Genomic DNA, 21,526 nt, shown 5'->3' with positions numbered 1-21,526 from the left:
CTCTGGAGATAAAAGGCCCCAAGAGACCCTTTCGCTAATTCAATGACAGATATATGTAGCATAGTATAAGGCACCCCCAAACAGTGCTCTCACACTCAGCACCACATGATGTCTAGTAGTTCAGGGAGTTCTCCACTCCCAATTGAGGGTTGACTGACTGTTATTGCAGCTTTGGAGTGCACAGGTACAGCATAAAAAGCTGCAGGCAGCAAGCAGAGTTGGTGCAAAGAGGATTCAGAAAGGCTATGGGAGGAATGTGGTATCTGAACTGGGACTGGATGGAGAGGCAGAACAATGTGGAAGGAGCACACAGTGCCATTTTTGCAGGAGGCATAGAGGGCACATGGCTAGAGAGCAGGCTGAGGCCAGATCACGGTAGGCCTCGAATGCCAGGATGAGGAACACATTCTTAATTCACTGGGAGCCACTGAAAGCTTTTGAACAAGAAGTGATATGAAGGAGTTGTCCTCCAATATCATTTTTCTGTGTTTCCTTAGTAACAGAAACTCCAATTTTTTAACTGGGTGGATGCCTGTGTAAAACAAAAATTACATTCCCTAACGTTTCTTGCAGAAAAGTATGGTCATTTGACTAAATTCTTATCGATGAAATATAAGAGAAATAATGTGTATGACTTTTAGGAAGTTTTTTTAAAGAGAGAAGGCATGCCCTCATTGCTCTTTCTTTTCTGCTGGGTGAAAGCTGAACTTTATCCTAACATGTATATTACTCATTAGGAAGATTAGCCTGGGGCAAGGCAAAATACAGGATGGTTGGAACAAAAGGAGCATTGGAAGTGGGAAGACTAATTAGGAGAACATTTCAATAGCCCAGATAAGAAGTGAGGAAATAAGAACTGAGCCAGTGTGGTAGCAGTGGGAATAGATGGGATGGGCAGATGTGATAAATATTGTGAAAGGAATCTCTGTGGGACTTGGCAATTCATTAGATGAGAGAAGGCACCACAGAGGGAAGAATCAAAGTTCACTTTGAAGTTTCACACAGAGGTGACTGGGTCATCAATTATGTTTTAACCGAAGGGATGAGCAGGTTTGAGGAAGGCAACCATGAGTTTGGTTTTGAACATTTTAGTTGGGACGCCTGCAGGATATTCAGGTGAAGATGTAAAACAGGCAGCCGAAGACTCATTTCTGGAGCATGATTTGAGAGTCTTTTGCATAAACGTGGTAGTCAAAACAAAGGGAAGGGCTGATTGGCAAAACACAGTGTGTGTCTGTAGGAATTACTCTTTCTTCAGTGCACATAGAGAAATGAACTGCATTCTGGAAAACCAGATACAAATATGTGCAGCTCTTCATCTGACACTACCTCCCCCGCCCCCCCCCCCCCCCCCACACACACACAATCCTTACAAGTTCTAGCCAATAGCTGGCTGGCTCCAAGCAATAAAATACTCACTGTCTCAAAATTTGGACAGCTCCTTAAAGTTCCTTATGAAGGCATTTTGATTTGCACAAATATGTCATGACGTTTTAAGATGACTCCTTTTTAGCAAGAAATCTATAGTAAATTGCCTTCCTCCTTAATTGAGGTTAGCCACAATTAGGTCTTCCCTTGCCTGGCACAGTGGGTGGTGCCAGCTACCAAGGAGGATCCCATAAGCCCAGGAACTGGGAGACCAGCCTGGGCAACATAGCGAGACCTTGTCCCAGAAAGAGAGGAAAGAAAGGAAAGAAAGGGAAAGAAGGAAAGAAGGAAGGAAGGGAGGGAGGGAGGAAGGAAGGAAGGAAAGAAGGAAGGAAAAAGAAAAAACAAAAGACCACTCACGGAAGTCTTTAAAGAACAATTCACAAGCAGAATAAGAAAATATAAAAATATAATAACTGTGACACAGTAAAAAGACTCAGCAGAAGTTTCCCTTGTAACTCGCGTGGCCAAAGCAGATATCAAATAAAAGATGAAATAAACAGGAAATCCATAGAACGTGAACAATAAGGAACCGTTCAGGATGGCCAAACCGCCGTCTGCGCTGTTTTCTCGCCAGGGCTCAGGCCTGGGAACGGAAGAGGTTAAAATCCAGTGGCTTGTGTTTCAGCTTTGGTTACGTGGCAGAAACCAACTGGAAGTGGTGGCGTGAGAGCTCTGTTTCTTCTAGAAGAGCTTTGCGTCTTAAACGCCCATACCGCAGACAGCTGCCTGGCGGGCGACCCAGCCCCATCCTGATGGCCCCAGGACACAAGCCCAGGAGCGCCCCGGTGCGCGCGGTTCCGCGGCCCAGGGGCGCCGGGTTTGGTGGCACAGCGAGCCCCCTTTCTCTAGCGGTATGGCTGCGTTAGAGCCCTAATGAGCGCGTGCGAAGGCTCCCCTTATTCATCCATCCTCCGGTCCGTCCTTTGTCTCAAGGCCGGGGCCTTGCTGGGCACCATGGCGTGCTTTACCGCACAAGCCCCTGAGGACCCCTGGAACAAGGCATCTTCCGCAGGAGGGGACGCGGCGGCAGAACCGCCCCGGGCCCCCTCACCGCGCCCGGCCCCCCTCACCGCGCCCGGCCCCCTGGCGGGAGAGGCCGGCGAGCTCTGGAGAGGAGAGCGGGCCGCGCGGGGGCGAAAGCGCCACCCGGGAGAGAGGGACCCTCCCCTCTCCTCCCCTCTCCTCCCCTCCCCTCCCCTCCCACAGTCCTCAGGAGGAGGAACGCCGCTGCGTTCTAAGTTCTCCCGGGCCCTCTGGCCCCGAGGACTCAGATCCCGGCCGCGGGAGAGGGCCCGGCAGGTGCCAACGAGTCCGGGCGGTCCTTCAGCCCGCACTTCCCCGCGGTCGCCCGGAGCCGGCCTCCGTTAGCCGGGCGGGTAGGCGGCTATTGGCGCCAGGATTGGCCGGCGCCGCCCGCGCCCCCGCGGCCTCGGGTGGAGCCTCCCGCCCGGCCGCCCCCTGCGGCACCCGCGACACGGGTGGGGACCAGAGGCTCCCGGCGGCGGCTCCCGGGCTGTGATTGGCCAGCGCCGCAGGGGGCGGGACGGCGGGCGTGAAGTGGGCGGGCTGGGGCCGCTCGCGCTCCCTCCTACTTCCCCCTCTGCGTCCGCGTTCGCGGCTCCCGTTTGCATCATCTCCAGCCGGCGGCTGCTCCAGGGAGGCTGGGCGCGATCCTCTCCGCCCGCGGCTCCAACCCGCACTCTGCGCCTCTCCTCGCCTTTCTCGCACCTGCTCCTGCGCCAGGCCGGGAGACCCCCGGGGCGGCTTCCCAGAACCTGCGGAGCACAACTGGCCGACCGACCCATTCATTGGGAACCCCGTCTTTTGCCAGAGCCCACGTCCCCTGCCACCTCTAGCTCGGAGCGGCGTGTAGCGCCATGGAGAAGAGCAACGAGACCAACGGCTACCTTGACAGCGCTCAGGCGGGGCCTGCGGCCGGGCCCGGAGCTCCGGGGACCGCGGCGGGACGCGCACGGCGTTGCGCGGGCTTCCTGCGGCGCCAAGCGCTGGTGCTGCTCACCGTGTCCGGGGTGCTGGCGGGCGCGGGCCTGGGCGCGGCGTTGCGCGGGCTCAGCCTGAGCCGCACGCAGGTCACCTACCTGGCCTTCCCCGGCGAGATGCTGCTCCGCATGCTGCGCATGATCATCCTGCCGCTGGTGGTCTGCAGCCTGGTGTCGGGCGCCGCCTCCCTCGATGCCAGCTGCCTCGGGCGTCTGGGCGGCATCGCTGTCGCCTACTTTGGCCTCACCACACTGAGTGCCTCGGCGCTCGCCGTGGCCTTGGCGTTCATCATCAAGCCAGGATCCGGTGCGCAGACCCTTCAGTCCAGCGACCTGGGGCTGGAGGACTCGGGGCCTCCTCCTGTCCCCAAAGAGACGGTGGACTCTTTCCTCGACCTGGCCAGGTAACACTCTCCACCTCTCCCAGGGCCCAGTGGGAGACGCCAGCTCTCGGATGCCCTCCAGTTCATACACCCATATGCTTATACACTCCTAAGAGTTAATTCTTAGCTGGCTGCTGCTGGCGTTTAACGTTTTAAAAATATCAAAATGACGTCTGGAGTCTTTGCGTGCTGACCACACCTTTGCAAACAGCTGGGGCGCACCGCACAATCGAAAGAGCAGGGCCGCATCTTTGAGCAAGAACCAGTCCCCACCGTTAGGTGGGCGTTTGTTAGGGAAGAGCCAGCCGCCCCGCCTGTTCTTTACTCCTTATACTCTCGCGCTGCTCTCCCCGGTAAAAATGTTCCGACCACGCCCCAATGGCTTCGCCTCATTTTCTCCCACATGGTGCCTAAAAGCTTCTGGGAGCATTGGTTAAGTTTTGCCTCTTGGGTCATCCGGCTTGCAATCTATGGCCTTCTCTGTTACAGTCCTTGGCTGCAAAGGAAGCTGGCAATTTTCTGCAGTTATCAGTGGACCCACGGATAATAGGGCTGGGGTTAGTTGAGTGAGACATATTGCCCAGAAATATGCCTCTCCTGAAGGCTTGGGGCTTGGGACAGGTTGCTGTCCACCCCAGTAAAGACCACGGCAGAGTGCTGTGTTTCAAAGGCCTTTCTTTGTGCGAAAGTGTTAGTTCTAGAGGGGAGGGAGAGAAGCATCTTCACTTAGTTTTGCCTGCTTTTTGTAATTCTTAGAAGTTGCATTTCATCCTTTGAGATGATGTAGTATCCTTTCTGTGACTTATCCAAAACCTTGGTCTCTCCTGGTTTCTCCATTAGCCCAAAGTTCACAAATGTGGAAACTGCAGCCTGGAGGCATTTACTGATCTAACCAGGTTCAGTTGAGTGAGGAGTCCAGCTGGCTCCTTCTCCAGATTTCTGATGATTTTGGATTCTGAGCCTTGGAGTTATTAATATATTTTGTCTTGAGTTATTGAGGCAAAGCTCCTCATTGCTGAGGTTGTGAAAAACAGCAAACCCTGGGCAAAGTGACTTGCCTTTCCAACTGTTTCCATTTCTCCTTCTGGAAAATGTGATGGCTGTCTGCACTTAAGAGAGAGATTGTTCACTTAAAACAACAAAAATCTAGGACATCCGTATTTAAAAACAAACAAACAACAACAACAACAACAACAAAAACACTCATGAGGGAGACCAAAAGTTCTTGCCAAAAGGGCAGATAGTGGTGGCCTATTAGGACTTTTAAGGGGATCACAGCTTTTTTTTTTTTTTTTTTTTTTTTTTAAGAGTCTGGGTCTTGCTCTTTTGCCCAGACTGGAGTGCAGTGTTGGGATCCTAGCTCACTGCATCCCCGAACTCCTAGGCTTCAGCGATCCTCCTGCCTCAGTCTCCAGAGTAGCTGAGATTACAGGTGCACACCACCACACCCAGCTAACTTTTTGTTTGTTTGTTTGTTTTTTGAGACGGAGTCTCGCTCTGTCACCCAGGCTGGAGTGCAGTGGTGCGATCTCGGCTCACTGCAAGCTCCGCCTCCTGGGTTCACGCCATTCTCCTGCCTCAGCCTCCCGAGTAGCTGGGATTACAGGCGCGTGCCACCACGCCCGGCTAATTTTTTGTATTTTTTAGTAGAGACGGGGTTTCACCATGTTAGCCAGGATGGTCTCGATCTCCTGACCTCGTGATCCACCCGCCTCGGCCTCCCAAAGTGCTGGGATTACAGGCGTGAGCCACCCCGCCCGGCCCCAGCTAACTGTTTAAATTTTTTTAGAGATGGGGTTTCACTATGCTGCCCACGCTGGTCTAGATCACAGCCTTTGTTCTGTGACTGGCAGCTTGATATTTGGAGTCCAGACACTTTTTAAGTTCGGAAACTAACTTTTAGGTGAGTGCTGAAAAGAAGTCTCCTGAGGTTGAGAGCACCTTTAGCCTATTACCTGTAGGAGGTCGGTCAGCTTTCTCAGGGAGGAAAGGCAATAATGGGGTTAAAGGATTATTCTTTGCAGGGATCTGTGGCCCAGGGAGGGAGAATGGATGTTCAGCTCTGCCCTGCTATGGTCCCGCACCGGGAGCTTCAATAGGATCTTTTAACTCCAGAAGAGGGGGCAGTGGTGGTAAGGGGTACCTCATTACCTCCAGCTCCAGAAGGGACTTCTTGTTTCCTGATCATGGTTTTCTAGTTTTAGACCCAAGCCCCTTCACCTCCTGCTTCTGACATGGATGGTGACCCAGCATCATAGCTTAGTAGTGTGGGTGCAACTTTTCAATGACTTGGGCTGCACCTGCATGGAGGGCTAAGAGAGGATTTGTTGTGGCTTGCTGGGGATAGGTAGTGCTTCACAATTCTTCCAACAGCCAACTTCATCTAATCCAGCAGCTCACGGATAAAGGTGGGGCAGGTGGTATATCCCATTTTATGACTGAGGAAACTGAGAGAGATTAAGCGATTTGCTCAAGGTCATGGAGTGGCTTATAAAGAAGAGATTAGAAGGACTGTGGGTCTCCTACCCCACAGTGCAGGGTTCTCTCTATTTCTCCTAATCCCTCTTCCTCCAAGTTAACATGCTTTAGTAATGTCACCTGCCTAGTCTAGTGTGGCTATCTCAGAAATGCTTTCTCTGGGCCCAGAGAGGAACCAGGTAGGCATATGACTGGGTAAAGACAAATGCCCCTTTCCTCCAGCCAGCGTGGAGGCTGAGCTCCTCAAGTGAAGGAAAGTATGTGTGCACCGCTGAGGTTTGGTCTCAGGCTGAGCAGCTTGTGAAAGGAAACTAAGTCCCAAGCCACCCGGAAACGCTTCCTGTGTCTGGAGAGTCTCTGACATCAAAATTAAAAAATTGCTTCCTTCAAGGAAACTTCATGGATGTGGATTTCATGTGACTCTGGGCATCTTCTTTGGAAAGGCAGTGCCCCATTCCTTTCTTCCTAGGGGCACGTGAATGAAATGAGACTCTGCCAGTAAATGCCTCAGTTATCCAGCAGGCCCTCTCGAGGTAGCTGCTGAGAACTTAAACACCTGGAAGAGTGGGAAAGGCCTCTGATGAGTCAGCATAGCTGCTGCTGAGGCTTTGTGCTAAAGTCCATGCCCTTTCCTGATGGTAAAGTGCCCCCAAATCCCCCAGGGTCTCTCTGTCATGATTTCTAATTTGGTTTTTAAAGCTGGAACTACAAGTCAGAAAGAGATGAAGCTAGTAGGTATTCATTACATGTGTATATGTTTTTTTAAAATTCAGAATGTCATTGCTGAGTGGTTTGATTTCCCAGCACACAATGGATTAGAAATAACAATGTAGAATAGAGAATTGGGATGAGAAGGCTGGCGCTAGAAGCACTGAGAAGGGATGGCCGATAGTAGCTGGCAGGTGGAAGAATCATAGTCTCTTCCTGAGCAGCCCGGAGTTCTGTGCCTGGGAATCCAGAACAGTATAGGACTTTGAGAACCATGTGTGACCTAAGTGGTTGACTTGTGGCTTTTCATCCAAAATGAAATGGTTGGGCACCAAAGAGACAGAAACAGGTTATCAGGAAACTAGTCATTGTGGAACTTCTTGGTCCCTAACAATGCTTACTGGTTGTGGGACATGTCCATAACTTTTCCATTCCTTGGTTTCCTCATCTTTATCATGGGAATCATGATGGTACCCACCTCGCAGGATTGTTCTGAGGGTTAGCTGGGTTGTGTCTTAGAGCTCTAAAGCTCTTCTGGGTTCTAAAGCTGTTAGAACAGTGCTGGCCCAATACACCTGTGCTCTTGTTATAAATAGAGTGATTGGGTTTTCCAGTTCACCTGAGCTAATGGGGATGGCCCTCTTTCCGTAATCTGAAATAAATGAGGGTAGATGGGAAGAAGAGGAATGTTTAGGGGCACTCAAGATGACTTGAAGCTAATGTAGTCTTTAGGTGTATTGGGAACCACATGGCATCTGGAGGAGAAGTGAACAGTAACTGACTATGTTTTAGACTACTAATTAATAGAGTCACACTATGGAAAATTTGGAAAGGGAGAGAAGTCAAAACTAAACACAGAAGAGCCTTCCATTCTGAAATGGGACAGAAGTCCCCACAGATTCTCACTGACATTCCGGTTTCTTTTCCCCCTGCCTTACATGCTTATGATCTCCAGTTGACCTCTGCTATAAATTGAAGGGATTGAGGCAAATGGTTTCTAACATTCCTTTGGGCTCTAAAGTTTGTAGTTTTCAAATGGAGAACCAGGGTGTAACTGCCAAGGAGGCGGGTAGGGACAGAGCCTAGGCCCAGGGCTCTGGTCTGTGCTGGCAGCCAGAAGAATGGCCGAGGGCCACCATCTTGCAGTAGCATAGTAGGGTGTGGCCATGTATATGGTAAATACAATTAGGATTTTGTCTGTTGCCCAGTTTTCTAGGGTTTTTTTCACTGCTCGTGCTAATTTTCTTAATAGCAAACCATGCTCTGAGCCTTTCCCTTCACAGAGGGAGGTGTGCTGGACTTACCTCCTTCTCAAGGACTGGTGTGAATATGTATGATGCTTCTCAAGCTGCAAAGAACACATTACTTGAATAGGTGCAAAAAAAAAAAAAACTATCAGAGACTGAGATTTAATATTAGCCCCCTGTGCTTGCCTTGGCAGCACATATACTAAAACTGGAACAATAGAGGAGACGAGCGTGGCCTCCGTGCAAGGATGACACACAACGTGATGTTCCAATGTGAAGCGTTCCATATTTTTTAAATTAAAATAAATAGTAATATTAGCCACCAGATGGCAAAGTTGAGGAGTGAGTTGTGAACAATTTCTTTACATTATTGACTGTGGCGGGTTGTTGTAACTATGCCCATGTCTCTTCTATAGGCAAGATGAAGACAGCAGATCTAACAAGGATCCAAATTAATGGCATTGTCTCAGCCTAACTAGTGATGAAAGGAAAATAATAGCAGCTTGTAATTTTTTTTAAAAAAAGGTTCTCACTCTTGACCATTTCTTTTACCACCCAGGAGGACACCTGAATAGTTTAGAGACAGAAAAAAGCATCAACCTAGGGAGGTGGGTAGTGATGAAGAGCAGACACTAAAGCCAACCACCTGGGTTTGAAGCCCAGCTCTATGACGTACTTGCTGTACGTGCACAAGTCGTTTGTCCTCTCTGTGCCTGAGTGTCCTTATCTGTAAAATGAGACTAGTGAGACCTACAACCTAGAATGGTTGTGAGGATTAAATGAGTTAATATATGAGTGCTTTGCTAATATTCTAGTGTGTCCCACCCTCTCAGGGACAGCTGAGGGCTATTTGATATGAAGCATGAGTGCTGCTCTTAACCTAATTTCCCCCAAAAGATCCCCACTCCAGGGGTTCAGCCTTACCCTTTCCAGCTGGAATCTAAAACTGGATGGAGGCCTTAAAGAGAGGATGGATTCACACCCCCATCATCAGAGTGCAAGTCCACCAGCCCCAGCCCTTCCTCAGCTCAGCCTTGTAGGGGGTACCAAGATCTGAAGGGTCACATCCCTGTTAACTGGCTCTGTTACAATAAATACTAGCGATAATAAATATTTATCAGGTGTACATACCATGCCATATCCTGTTCTGAAGAGTCTTTGAAATTTTAATAGATTTGGTAAAGAATTTTTGAACTTAAATAAAAGGAAATAATTCTGGAACAAAATATGCCCAAGCAAAAGTAAATTGTTTTACATTCTTTTCATATAGAACAGAGAAATGCATACCACCCTTGACAATAGGATCAGAAGAACAAACAGTATCAGATGTTACAGAAAGAACGTTTTTGAAGTTTTTCACTGTGTGAGCTGCATGGGTCTGCACAGCACCTCCCACAGTGGTTCTGCATTGGCCAGTTCAACCTCATTTCATACCAGTTTTTCTGTTTGTTTTAAGTAATGTATTCAAAGAGTCTTATAGCGCTGGAAAAGCTTGTTCATTCATTATCTCCTGGCTTGGACTGACTTGGGCCTCTAGATTTCGTAGTGTATCTTAGAGGTTTCACACATGTTTTTAATTTTGACCTACCATAAAAAGTACATTTTACATTATGGCATCCACACTATACCCGCCCCCCAACTCCCACATACTCAAACCAAAGCACAGGTTCCACCAAACAATATTTTAAGTGTGATACATACTGATATTTTTGTCTAATGTATTTCATCTTTTATAAAATACTGGTTAAAGCCAATACATTGATTTAATGGTCTACTCATATTTGAGAAACTCTGGCCTAATACATATGTAATTCAAGTAGATCTCTCAGGATCAAACAACAGAAAAAGGAAATATTTGCAAACTTGAATAAGATGAGGAGCTCAGTGCTTAGAAGCCTCCTAACACCCAGTGAAAGTGGGTGATGTGCAGAGGCGAACACAGGATGACCATTTGGTCCTCCTGACTTCTGGACTCTGGATTTCAGTACTCTACATCTGGGCTGTCCAATACAATAGACACTAGCCACATGTAGCTATTTAAAATTACTTCAAATGTAAATAAAACTTAAAAATCAGTTCCTTGGTGGCACTAGCTACATTTCAAGTGCTCTATAGTCCAACATGGCAGCACAAATGCAGGCATTTCAGTTGGACAGTGCTGGCCTAGATGGAGCAGAAATGGGAGATGCTCAGTGACTGGGCATTGGTGTCTCTATGTGCTAAATGAGGGGATAGAACTGGATCACCTCTAAAATCCCTTCCAGCTCAATGTCTCTGATTTCAAAAGCCCATGAAGCTACTGTGTGAACATGAGGAGTTGGGAAAAATGCCTGAAGACAGAGCTCTGGGAAGCAAAACTGTTTGCCAGAGAGGCAGCTGATCCCGGATTAGAAGAGAGCTCAGGAGTAAGAACCAGAGTTTACCGCAGCATCTGTGTCTGAAAGCCAAAGGAGAGAGGGAAAGTAGAGGACAGAGAAACATGTTGCTTTATTCTGGCAGCCTCATCTCCTTGCCCTTGGTGACAGCAGGAGGGCACTGCTCCTGCTCCTGGTCTGTGGCAAGCAGAGGATGAAAGCGAAGGAAGATGCTTTCTATGGTGCTTCAGCTCACTGCCACCAGGAGAGCCCTTCCCAGAGATTGTTATCTGAGAAATGAGCTGTATAATCTAAAAAAAAGTTCAGCCCTCCCATTGAATGTACGTACTTTTTAGTTGGAAAATCTCTAACAGTTATTACCATACTTTTTTATATAAGTTTTTAAACAATTTCAAGGTATGATTTATATACAATAAATGCACCCACTTTAGAGGTACAGTTCAATGAGTTCTGACAAATGGATAACTCATGTGACCACCACCACAATCAAGATACTGAACTTTTCCATCACCTATGACTCTTCTCAGCAATCCCCATTCTCCACCCCTGGCCTCAGGCAGCTGACCTGCTTTTTATCACTATAAATTAGTTTGGCTTTTTCTAGAGTTTCATATCAACGGAATCATTCAGTATGCACTCTCCTTTGTCAGTCTTGTTTTGCTCAGCACAGTGTTGCTGAGATTATCCATGTTGTTGCGTATATCACTTGGCTCCTTTTTATTGCCAAGTGGTATTCCGTTGTATGGAGTTTTCATAATCTTTGTATCCCTTCATCTGTTGATGGACATTTGGGTTTTGGACTATTATGAATAACGCTGTTATGCATACGGTTCCCTTTTGCAGGCATATATTTTTATATTTCTTGGGTAAATATCTAGGAGTGGGCCGGGCGTGGTGGCTCACGCCTGTAATCCTAGCACTTTGAGAGGCCAAGGTGGGCAGATCACTTTAGGTCAGGAGTTTGAGACCAGCCTGGCCAACATAGTGAAACCCTGTCTGCATTAAAAATACAAAAATTGGCCAGGTGCAGTGGCTCACGCCTGTAATCCCAGCACTTTGGGAGGCTGAGGGGGGCAGATCACGAGGTCAGGAGATTGAGATCATCCTGGCTAACATGGTGAAACCCCGTCTCTACTAAAAATACAAAAACAAAATTAGCCAGGCGTGGTGGCGGGCGCCTGTAGTCCCAGCTACTCGAGAGACTGAGGCAGGAGAATGGTGTGAACCTCGGAGGCAGAGCTTGCAGTGAGCCGAGATCACGCCACTGCCCTCCAGCCTGGGAGACAGAGCGAGACTCCGTCTCAGAAAAATAAATAAATAAATAAATAAATAAGCCAGGCGTGGTGCACACCTGTAGTCCCAACTATTCGGGAAGCTGAGGCAGGAGAATCTTTTGAACCCGGAGGCGGAGGCTGCAGTGAGCCGAGATCTGCCACTGCATTCCAGCCTGGGCAACAAAGTGAGACTCTGTCTCCAAAAAAAAAAAAAAAAAAAAAAAAAATCTAGGAATGGAATTGGTGAGTCCTATGGTAAGTGTATGTTTAACTTTATCAGAAACTGTCAAAACACATCACATTTTTCTTAGGAACTTGATTTTTGGGGGGCAGAAGTTGCTCTTTTGCTTCTGGACCCCTCTGTTCCCATTGGATTTTGTAGACTAGATATTGTAGACAGTCTGAAAACAGGTCGGTGTGCCAGTGGCTGTTAGGTGTAGAAGTTCTGGGTTAAAGACAGGGCCTGTTCTGGGTGAGATGTTACTGGGTTATTGCTTGTATGAAGAGATTGGGCAGGACAGATAGACAGAATAAACAAATAGTGTTGTGCTCTTTAGAAGAGAATGCATTCAAGGCTGTGGGAAAGGCTGTGCTTGTACCAATTGAGGAAACAGCTAATCCCTGAAGGATGTGAGGTATTTGCCGGGGGAAATTGTTTCCCATGAGGAAAGTGGAGGTCTTCTAACCCAACTCTTTTCTGAACTTCCCGGTCCTCATGGAGAGAGAAACTTAGAGCAGCTCAGTCTGTCAACAACTGAGGATTGTTGTGTGGTGGATACAGAACAGAGAGACTTTGGCACAGGGCCCCTTGCTGCTTCTGACTAGGGCAGAAAATAGAAATGAAATGCCAAAGGTAGCCCCCAAGACTGAAATATGTAAGAAAGTTGCTTTGTAATGGAAATAATAACAAATGTAAGTTGTTACTCATCTATACTCTGAAAACTAGCCAATATAAGTTGCTAGTCTGTTTCTACTTTTTAAAAAGTAAATATAGCTGTGATAAGAATCAAACTTCTGGTCACAGTTTTGCAACAATTTAATTCAGCTAAAGATTAATTTTTTCTGCTTAAATGCAGACATGTACTCTGGTATTCTCTAAATATGCTAAAAGCAACTCAGGTTCTATGGACAAGTTTGGGAAATGCTCTGTTGCAGGCTGTGTATGCTGGCCGTCCTGTGAGAGCACCCTAAGTGTTCTAATGCATTGATTTTTGCATCTTATTAACTTTGTTGGCTGATATGTTGCTGCATAACAAACTACTACACATTTAACACCTTAAACAGCTTAAAATCTCACATATTTACTATCCTACAGTCTCTCTGGGGTCAGGAATCTTGGGACAGTTTAGTTAGGTCCTCTGCTTCAGAGTCTCTTACAAGGCTGCAATCGGAGGTGTTGGTCAGGGCTAGGTTCTTATCCGCAGGTCCACCTGGGGAGAGATTCACCTCTGAGGTCATGTTGTTGTTGGCAGAATTCAGTTCCTTGAAGTTTGGACTGGGAGCCTCAGTCGGCTCTTGGCTGGAGACCACCTGCAGTTTCTAGTCTCGTGGGCCTTTCTAACATAGCAGCTTGCTTCATCAAAGTATGCAAGCAGAAGACAATAAGAAGAGTCAGCTAGCACAATGGAAGCTACAACCTTATGTAACCAAATCGTGGATGTGACATCCCATCACCTTTGCTGCATTTGTTCATTAGAAGCAAGTCGTAGGTCCACCCAGACTAAAGGGATTACCCAAAGGTGTGAATACCAGGAGGCCATCTTAGACTCTGCCTGCCACAGCTGGGTTGCAGCCAGACCTGCCTACCTCTGAAACCCAATGCACTGCAAATAGTTGCCTGGAGATCCTGGTGAGCAACCCAGCTTCTTACAGAAGTAAGAATTAGTGGATAAGTTTGACACAAATTGTTAAGAATGATCCAGAGTCTTTTGCTCTTCTAGACTTACTCTTCTTGCAGGAAGTGAGAACAAATGGACTGTCGGCTGGAATAGAATTTCTTGTATATCAAGACCAGCATCCTACACAGAGCCCTCAGTAAAACTACTTGCATGAACAGATTTTGGGCTCCATCAGCTCGATTGCCCTACTTTTATAACAAATGTTTATAATATCCTTAATTCTAAGATGAAATCCATAAATAAAATGTCCCTGCCCACATAATTTCAAAATATCAATATGATGTAACTGTAATATACAAAACAAAAGGAAAATAATTATAACAAAAACGATGTGTCTCAATATATACATGCTCTAAAATAAAGTGGTTGAATGCTTACTCCTGAACTCAGAATCACTGCTAATGAGATAGTTATAAATGCAGACTGTTACTTGACACTGGGTGTGGAATTAGGGACTCAGATTCTACAATTTGCACTGGTGGTGTGATTTTCCAGGAAGACAAATAATATTTGGAAACATTCTGAACAAAGCAAAACAAAAACCACCCCATAATTTACAAGGAGTTACACTTCTGGAAAATTCAGTGTATGTTCAAATTGTGAAAAACAGAACCTTGTTTTGGAATTAGTTTAGTCTTGAGTAATTATAGATAAGGTTTTTATCTACACGTATGTCATGCAAGACATTGGAGGGCCTTGAGATAATTCATTATACAGGACTCTACTGCATTTAACAGGACAAATGTGTGGGACCTGGCATTTCTCCCTACACACTCCCCCCAATTGGGGAATGCCTCAATTTTGCAACAACAAAAACGCCCTTGGATTTCACTAGTGAGCAGTGATACTTGACATTGCAAACCACTGCAATGGTGCCTAACCTCTAGGTGAGAGGAAAGCAATGCAGTTATAGACTTGGTTGGACACCATTAAGTTCAGATATCAAGGAGTACCATGAGAGAGATGGAAATGAAAATCAGTGGCTTCAAAGTATCTACTGTGGCCCAGCAGCGCAGGCACAGTTAGGGTGCTTAAATCAAGCAAAAGATGCAGTGTCAGCTAGGGGTGGAGAGAGAACACTGTGTTAGGGTTTTAGAAGTGGACATCTCAAAGCAGATACTTTGCACACTGAATTTTAAGAATACTGATGAAGACAGGTACCATGGCTCACGCCTGTAGTCCCAACACTTTGGGAGGCTGAGGCAGGAGGATCACTTGAGCCCAAAAGTTCAAGGCTGCAGTGAGCTGCAATCACACCACTGCACTCCAGCCTGGGCAACAGGGACCTCATCTCTAAAAAATTGTTTTAAAAGAATACTGACAGAATGCTTTCTTTTCCAACAGAAACCTGTTTCCCTCAAATCTTGTGGTTGCAGCTTTCCGTACGGTAAGGCTTGATACTTTGCTAAAAATATGAAACTTTGATGGAAGAAATGTATCAATTACTGCTATAGAGTTAGGTAAGGTAGAACAGGGAGAGATGGTGGTGTTAACAAAACTTGGTAAGATTGGCCTAAACTTTTATCAATGGGTACCTAGAGTTAAAAAACAACAACAATAAAATAAATAAAGACTGAACAAACAAAACTTTCCAAAATGTCCCACTGGTTCCAAAATTTGTTTACATTACCTAAGAAATACCCTCAAATCACATTTTGGGGATGTCTTAAATATTGTACACTTTTTTAAAAAAATACACTTTTATCTTTTTTTCTGACTATAAAGATAATATGTGCTCACTGCAAAAAAATAAAATAAAATACAAAGAAGTGTCAGAAAACAAAAATCATCCATAGTCACTGTCTAGAGCTACCCATTATTTTGGTATACCTCTTTCAGATATGTTTTTTCTATGCGTGTATACACATACATTTTAAAAATAAGCATACAGGCTGGGCGCAGTGGCTCATGCCTGTTATCCCAGCACTTTGGGAGGCCAAGGCGGGTGGATCACTTGAGGTCAGGAGTTCGAGACCAGCCTGGCCAACACGGTGAAACCCCATCTCCATTAAAGATACAAAAATTAGCCAGGTGTGGTGGCGTGCACCTGTAACCCCAGCTACCCAGGAAGCTGAGGCTGGAGAATTGCTCGAACCTGGGAGTTGGAGGTTGCAGAGAGCCGAGATCACACCACTGTACTCCAGCCTGGGCAGCAGAGTGAGACTCCATCTCAAAATAAATAAATAAATAAATAAATAATAAAATAAAGATAAGCATACATAGTATGTACACACACTACACATGTTGCTTCATAGCCTGCTTTTTTTTTTAAGGCAGTATATTGTGAATATTTTCTCATGTCGGTAGCTACCCTTCTGCATAACGCCACGGCTGTAGAGTATTCCATTGTAAGAGTATAACATAATTCTCCTCTACTAGTCCCCTACCGATGGATGTTCAGGTTGTTTCTGGTTTTCCCCTATTTTTTGGCAATGCTGCAAGTAACAGTCCTGTGACCATTCTTTTTTTTTTTTTTTTTTTTTTGAGACAGAGTCTCACTGTGTTGCCCAGGCTGGAGTGCAGTGGTGCGATCTTGGCTTACTGCCAGCTCCGCCTCCCGGGTTCACGCCATTCTCCTGCCTCAGCCTTCCAAGTAGCTGGGACTACAGGCGCCTGCCACCACACCCGGCTAATTTTTTGTATTTTTTAGTAGAGATGGGGTTTCACCGTGTTAGCCAGGATGGTCTCGATCTCCTGACCTTGTGATCCGCCCACCTCGGCCTCCCAAAGTGCTGGGATTATGGGCGTGAGCCACTGCGCCTGGTCTCCTATGACCATTCTTTACACAGAGAAGGAATATAAAGGCCTAGATTATATGGTCTAATCTGATTGCTTTTTACAATGAAAGACTTTTCTGTTTCTACTTAAACCTCTCATTTTTGTTTTGTTTTGTTTTTTGATCTGCATATAAGCACAGGAGTGACTTGTATATATAATGTGAGGTAGGAAAAAAATATAGGTATATGGGGCTTTTTTTAGTGCCTGTCACAGAGGAGGCGGGTGGGTTTGTTTGAACACCTCTGCCTTTCTGTAACACTGATAAAGCTGAGAGAAACCAGAGCCCAGCAAGGGCAGGCAGAAAGCAGGCCTTCGAGTCTATACTTCCTAATTGCCTCCTCCTGACAGTTCAAGGACCAGGTGCCCTTCGAAGGGGCCAGGAAGGACTGTACTAACAGATTCCACTTGTTAGTACATACTGCCACAGGCAGACACCTATGTAATTCCACTTGTTAGTACATACTGCCACAGGCAGACACCTATGTGCACCATGCAGAAGCATGTGAAATCAACCAGGGGACCAAAGCTAGAGAGACGTCTCACTTCTGATAACTGAGTTCCCCTGAAGACTCAGTTAGATGATGCCATCTTGCCTCACATCCCTGGCTTTCAAGAGTGGAGGCTCAAGCCAGATTAGAAAGAGACGGTAGAAGCAGTCATGCTCAAATAAGTTCTAGAACAAAGTGGGGCATAAATAAATGAATGAAAATAAAATGATACAATGAAAAATGAACTTTGGCATTATGGAGTTAATGCCAAGGTTATTCAAATAATATGACTTATAAGGCTGAGGAAATGTCAAATTATCAGCATAAAATTGTGCAGCCCTCCTTCTCCAAACCATTGCCCAAAGAACATAAGGAAATTCTCCGTTTCCTTGGGACACTAAGCAACCCAGAGACCTCTTGAAGTATCTCTGACTTGGTCCTAATGTAGCTTTTTCACAGTTCTCAGAGGCTCTTGTCAGGCCAGCCAAGTGAGGAATGCCCAGGACACTCAGTGTGAACAGTGACAGAAGTAGCGAGAGTGCAGCAGTGCCCTTGGTTCCTCTAGGTCGGTCTTCACCTGTGCACTAACAGTGGGTTTTTTTTCCTCTTGATCACAGTATGCAACCGATTATAAAGTCGTGACCCAGAACAGCAGCTCTGGAAATGTAACCCATGAAAAGGTAAAGCTTTTTATAAGGTCACTTGTAAAAATATGTCTAAAACAAATCTTATTTCTTCTTTGAAGGAGCATACAAGACGTGGGCTGAAAACTTTGGGGTTTGAATGGGCTATTGGAGCGAACAGGTTAGGTTTGCTCCTTTGGTTATTTACCAACATGGCCAAATACCATGTTGCTCTCAAAGCACTACAATCCTCGGAGGATCCGTAAAACATTTTGTTTGTTGATTTATTTGTTGTTTGTTTGTTTGTTTGTTTGAAACAGGCTCTCGCTCTGTTGCCCAGGCTGGAGTGCAGTGGTGTGATCATGGCTCACTGCACTGAACTCTTGGCCTCAAGTGATTCTCCTGCCTCAGTCTCCCAAGTAGCTGGGACTACAGACGTGTGCCACCATGCTCGGCTAATATTTTATTTTTTATTTTTTATTTTTATTTTTTATGTTTTGTAGAGACGAAACATAAAAGGCTGTTGTTTCACCATGTTGTCAAGGCTGGCCTTGAACTCCTGGCTTCACATAATCCTCCCACCTTTGCCTCCCAAAGTGCTGGGATTGGAAGTGTGAGCCTGTGCCTGGTCCCAGAAAACATTTTATAAAACCTTTTCTACCATCTAGAAATGTAATTAATAAGTGATTTAAACTACCCCTATACCTATTACATTTTTTAAAAATCAATATAAGGGCGAAATAAAAATAATTTCTAATAAAATAATCCATATTTTACCATGTAAATATACAACTATACTAGAAGACATAATGAAGTTTACAGATACTTGCATTTACTTAGAATAAATAAATTGAGATTTAAAAGCAGTGAGATAGAAGTCAACTAAATATTGTAGGCATATTTTTTGCTATTTTTCTGCACATTTTGAAATACACGCTAAATAAATATTTTTGTATATGTATACAGAATTACCCCAGACGCAACAGCTACAAGTGCAGACCAACATTATGTCTCATACTAGTGACCTGGGTATTATTCTAAAATGGCAAGTAACACTTGTTGAAGTTCGGAACAAAATAAAGTCTTCCTTCAGTTTACATCCACTTGATATTCTTGGAAAATCCAGTGAATACTAAAACTATGCAGAAAAAATATTTATGGGTAAAATGGAGTTAATCCTAGCTGAGTGCATTTTAAACAGCTTTTTCTCCCTATATGACTGTCTGATAGGATGCTCTGAGGCCTGGGGGATGTAGGAAAGTCTGCATTTGGTTGCCTGAACATTTCAGAACGGATGGCATTCTTAGTACCCTGCCTACTATTTCCCAGTAAGACACCACAATCATTATGACAACCAAAGTGCCCACACACATTCCAAAAGTCCCCTAGTGAATGATATCCCCCTGTTCATAAATGTGAATCCAGTCAGTGGCTCTTGATTTTAAAAAATGGAGGTCACTTCACTCTGTCTGGCCAGAGGACGTGGCTGGACGTCCAACTGGGCCCCTTCTGACAGGCCCTGGATTCCACAGCTGGGCTCACTGGGATGTGGGTGTCAGCTAGGCCTGCTTTCCAGGTAAGTGGCTCACTTCTGCATGCCACCCTCTTGGCACAGACACTTTCCGACGTTATTTCATTTGAGCCTTAGGACAACCAGATCAGGTAGGATTTAGTACCCCCACTATAAATTACTTGAAATGATGGTCTTCCAAGGTTGATCAAGGCCATTTTGACCAGTTAAAAAAAAACTAATTGTTGCCCAGGTGCAGTGGCTTACGCCTATAATCCAAGCACTTTGGGAGGCCAAGAAGGGAGGACTGCTTGAGCCCCGGAGTTCATGACCAGCCTGGGCAACACAGCAAGACCCCATCGCTACAAAAACTAAAAATTAAATAAAAGTTAGCCAGGCATGGTGGCACATGTCCATAGTCTCAGCTACTTGGGAGGCCAAGGTAGGAGGATTGCTTGACCCTGGGAGGTCAATGCTGTAGTGAGTCATGATCGTGCCACTGCACTCCAGCCTGGGCAACAGAGCAAAATTATGTCTAAATAAATAAATAGAAAGAAACCAAGGGTGATGAGTAAATGCTAGAACACTAATTGTCTCTTCAATAACTTTAAGTTTTGGCAAATATGGCTGCTGTGACTTCTCCACTGGAAATACTGGTTACCTGTGAGCATCCACCTCAGCTGACATACACTTGCCTTCACTGTAAATTTCACCCAGGCATTTAAGGAGTCAGGCTTTAAGAAAGAGGCTGGTGCAGTGGTTCACACCTGTAATCCCAGCACTTTGGGAGGCCAAGGCAGGCAGATCACCTGAAGTCAGGAGTTCCAGACCAGCCTGGCCAACATGGTGAAACCCCGTCTCTACTAAGAATATAAAAATTAGCCAGGCGTGGTGGTGGGCACCTGTAATCCCAGCTACTTGGGAGGCTGAGGCAGGAGAATCACTTGAACACAGGAGGAGGAGGTTGCAGTGAGCCGAGATTCTGCCACTGCACTCCAGCCTGGGCAACAGAGCGAGACTCTGTCTCAAAAAAATAAATAAAAGAAAAAAAGAAAGAGAAGCAGTGTGTCCTCGCTGGTTCCAGGCTTTCCTAAACCCTGTGGCGAGAAGACTGTGTAAAGGCATAGCAGGTGTGGGCCTTGTCCCCAAGGTTGGGATATTGGTGACAGAATGAAAAGTCAAGGACCTAGCCAGGCATGGTGACTCACGCTTGTAATCTCAATGACTCAGAGGCTGAGGTGGGAGGATTGCTTGAAGCCAGAAATTTGAGACCAGCCTGGGCAACATAGATACGTATCTAAAAAAAAGTTTTTTTTTCTATACTAGCCAAGTATGGTGGCGTGTGCCTGTAGTACCAGCTACTTGGGAGGCTGAAGTAGGAGGATCCCTTGAGCCAAGGAGTTTAAGATTACTGTACTCTAGAGAGCAACAGAGGGAGACTGTCTCTAAAAAGAATTAAATCAATCAAGGAGCCAGAGGCTTAAGGACACTTGGAAGGGTGCCTCTGACCCGTGGCTCTGTCTTCCATGGCCACTTTGATCCCACGTAATAACTTGCCACAGACACACTCCTCCTAGGCTTTAGTTGAATCATTAATTCATTAAACAGTGATTTATTTGGCAACAGCCAGGTGCCCTTCCCAGGTGCTGGACTCCAGTAGTGCTCGATATAGTCAAAGCCCTGCTCTTACAAAGCTCATGTTCTAGTGGAGGGAATCATGTAATAAATAAGTATATGTCAGCCAGTGATAGGCACCAAGAAGAACATTAAAGCAAGGCAAATAGATAGGAAGAGTGTGTTTGTGTTTGTGTGTGTGTGTCTGTGGTGATGGGTACTATTTTAGCAGGGTGGTCAGGGAGGTCTTCTGATCAGGTGAGGGAGGAGCTATGGGGAGATGTGGGGGAAAAGTGATGTAGGCAGCAGGAACAGAATCTGCAAAATCCCAGGGAGACTGGCCAGGATGCAACTCTGGTTGTTTGTAGTCCCCTAGCCCCATTCAATGCTAAGTTTGCCCAGGTGTGCAGCCAGCATACCTTGCTCCAAACCCACCTGCCACCAGCCTCCTCTACAGAAAGGGAGTCATTTCATTGGAAAAATTATTGTAATTGTCCTCAAATCTGAGAGTTGGTTCGAAAGCTGGAACTGCCTGACCTCAAACACCACACTTTAGAATTGCAGACCTGCTAAAACCAGCTCTTAATTGTTAAAACAATTTTCTTACTGATTTAAGAAATCGAATAATAAATGTGCATAGTTTGGGGGTACATGTGATAATGTAATATATTAATATAATTTGTAAAGATCAAATCAGTGTACTTGGGATGTCCATCACC

At 45.8% G+C, this 21,526-nt stretch overlaps 1 protein-coding gene and 1 pseudogene across 2 annotated transcripts in view; both read left to right on the top strand.

The window, feature by feature from the left end:
- The first annotated feature begins 2,071 nt into the window (after positions 1-2,071).
- Positions 2,072-21,526, top strand: part of SLC1A4 (solute carrier family 1 member 4) — a 35,108-nt gene continuing 15,653 nt past the window's right edge. The window contains exons 1-3 of one of the 2 annotated variants that reach the window (XM_009442565.5): positions 2,072-2,282; positions 15,139-15,181; positions 17,678-17,740. Coding sequence is in view for 1 of the 2 variants with exons in the window: in XM_001166088.5 (XP_001166088.1) it covers positions 3,309-3,835; positions 15,139-15,181; positions 17,678-17,740 (633 nt within the window). In the remaining variant the exon portion in view is untranslated. Of the gene's footprint in view, positions 2,283-2,984; positions 3,836-15,138; positions 15,182-17,677; positions 17,741-21,526 lie in introns of those variants that run through there. The other variant, XM_001166088.5, reaches the window with a different exon arrangement.
- LOC112208234 (U6 spliceosomal RNA) lies at positions 8,426-8,540 on the top strand (annotated as a pseudogene).

Source organism: Pan troglodytes, chromosome 12 (assembly GCF_028858775.2).
Source record: "Pan troglodytes isolate AG18354 chromosome 12, NHGRI_mPanTro3-v2.0_pri, whole genome shotgun sequence".
NCBI classification, from domain to species: Eukaryota; Metazoa; Chordata; class Mammalia; order Primates; family Hominidae; genus Pan; species Pan troglodytes.
This window is presented reverse-complemented; position numbering and strand designations above follow the sequence as displayed.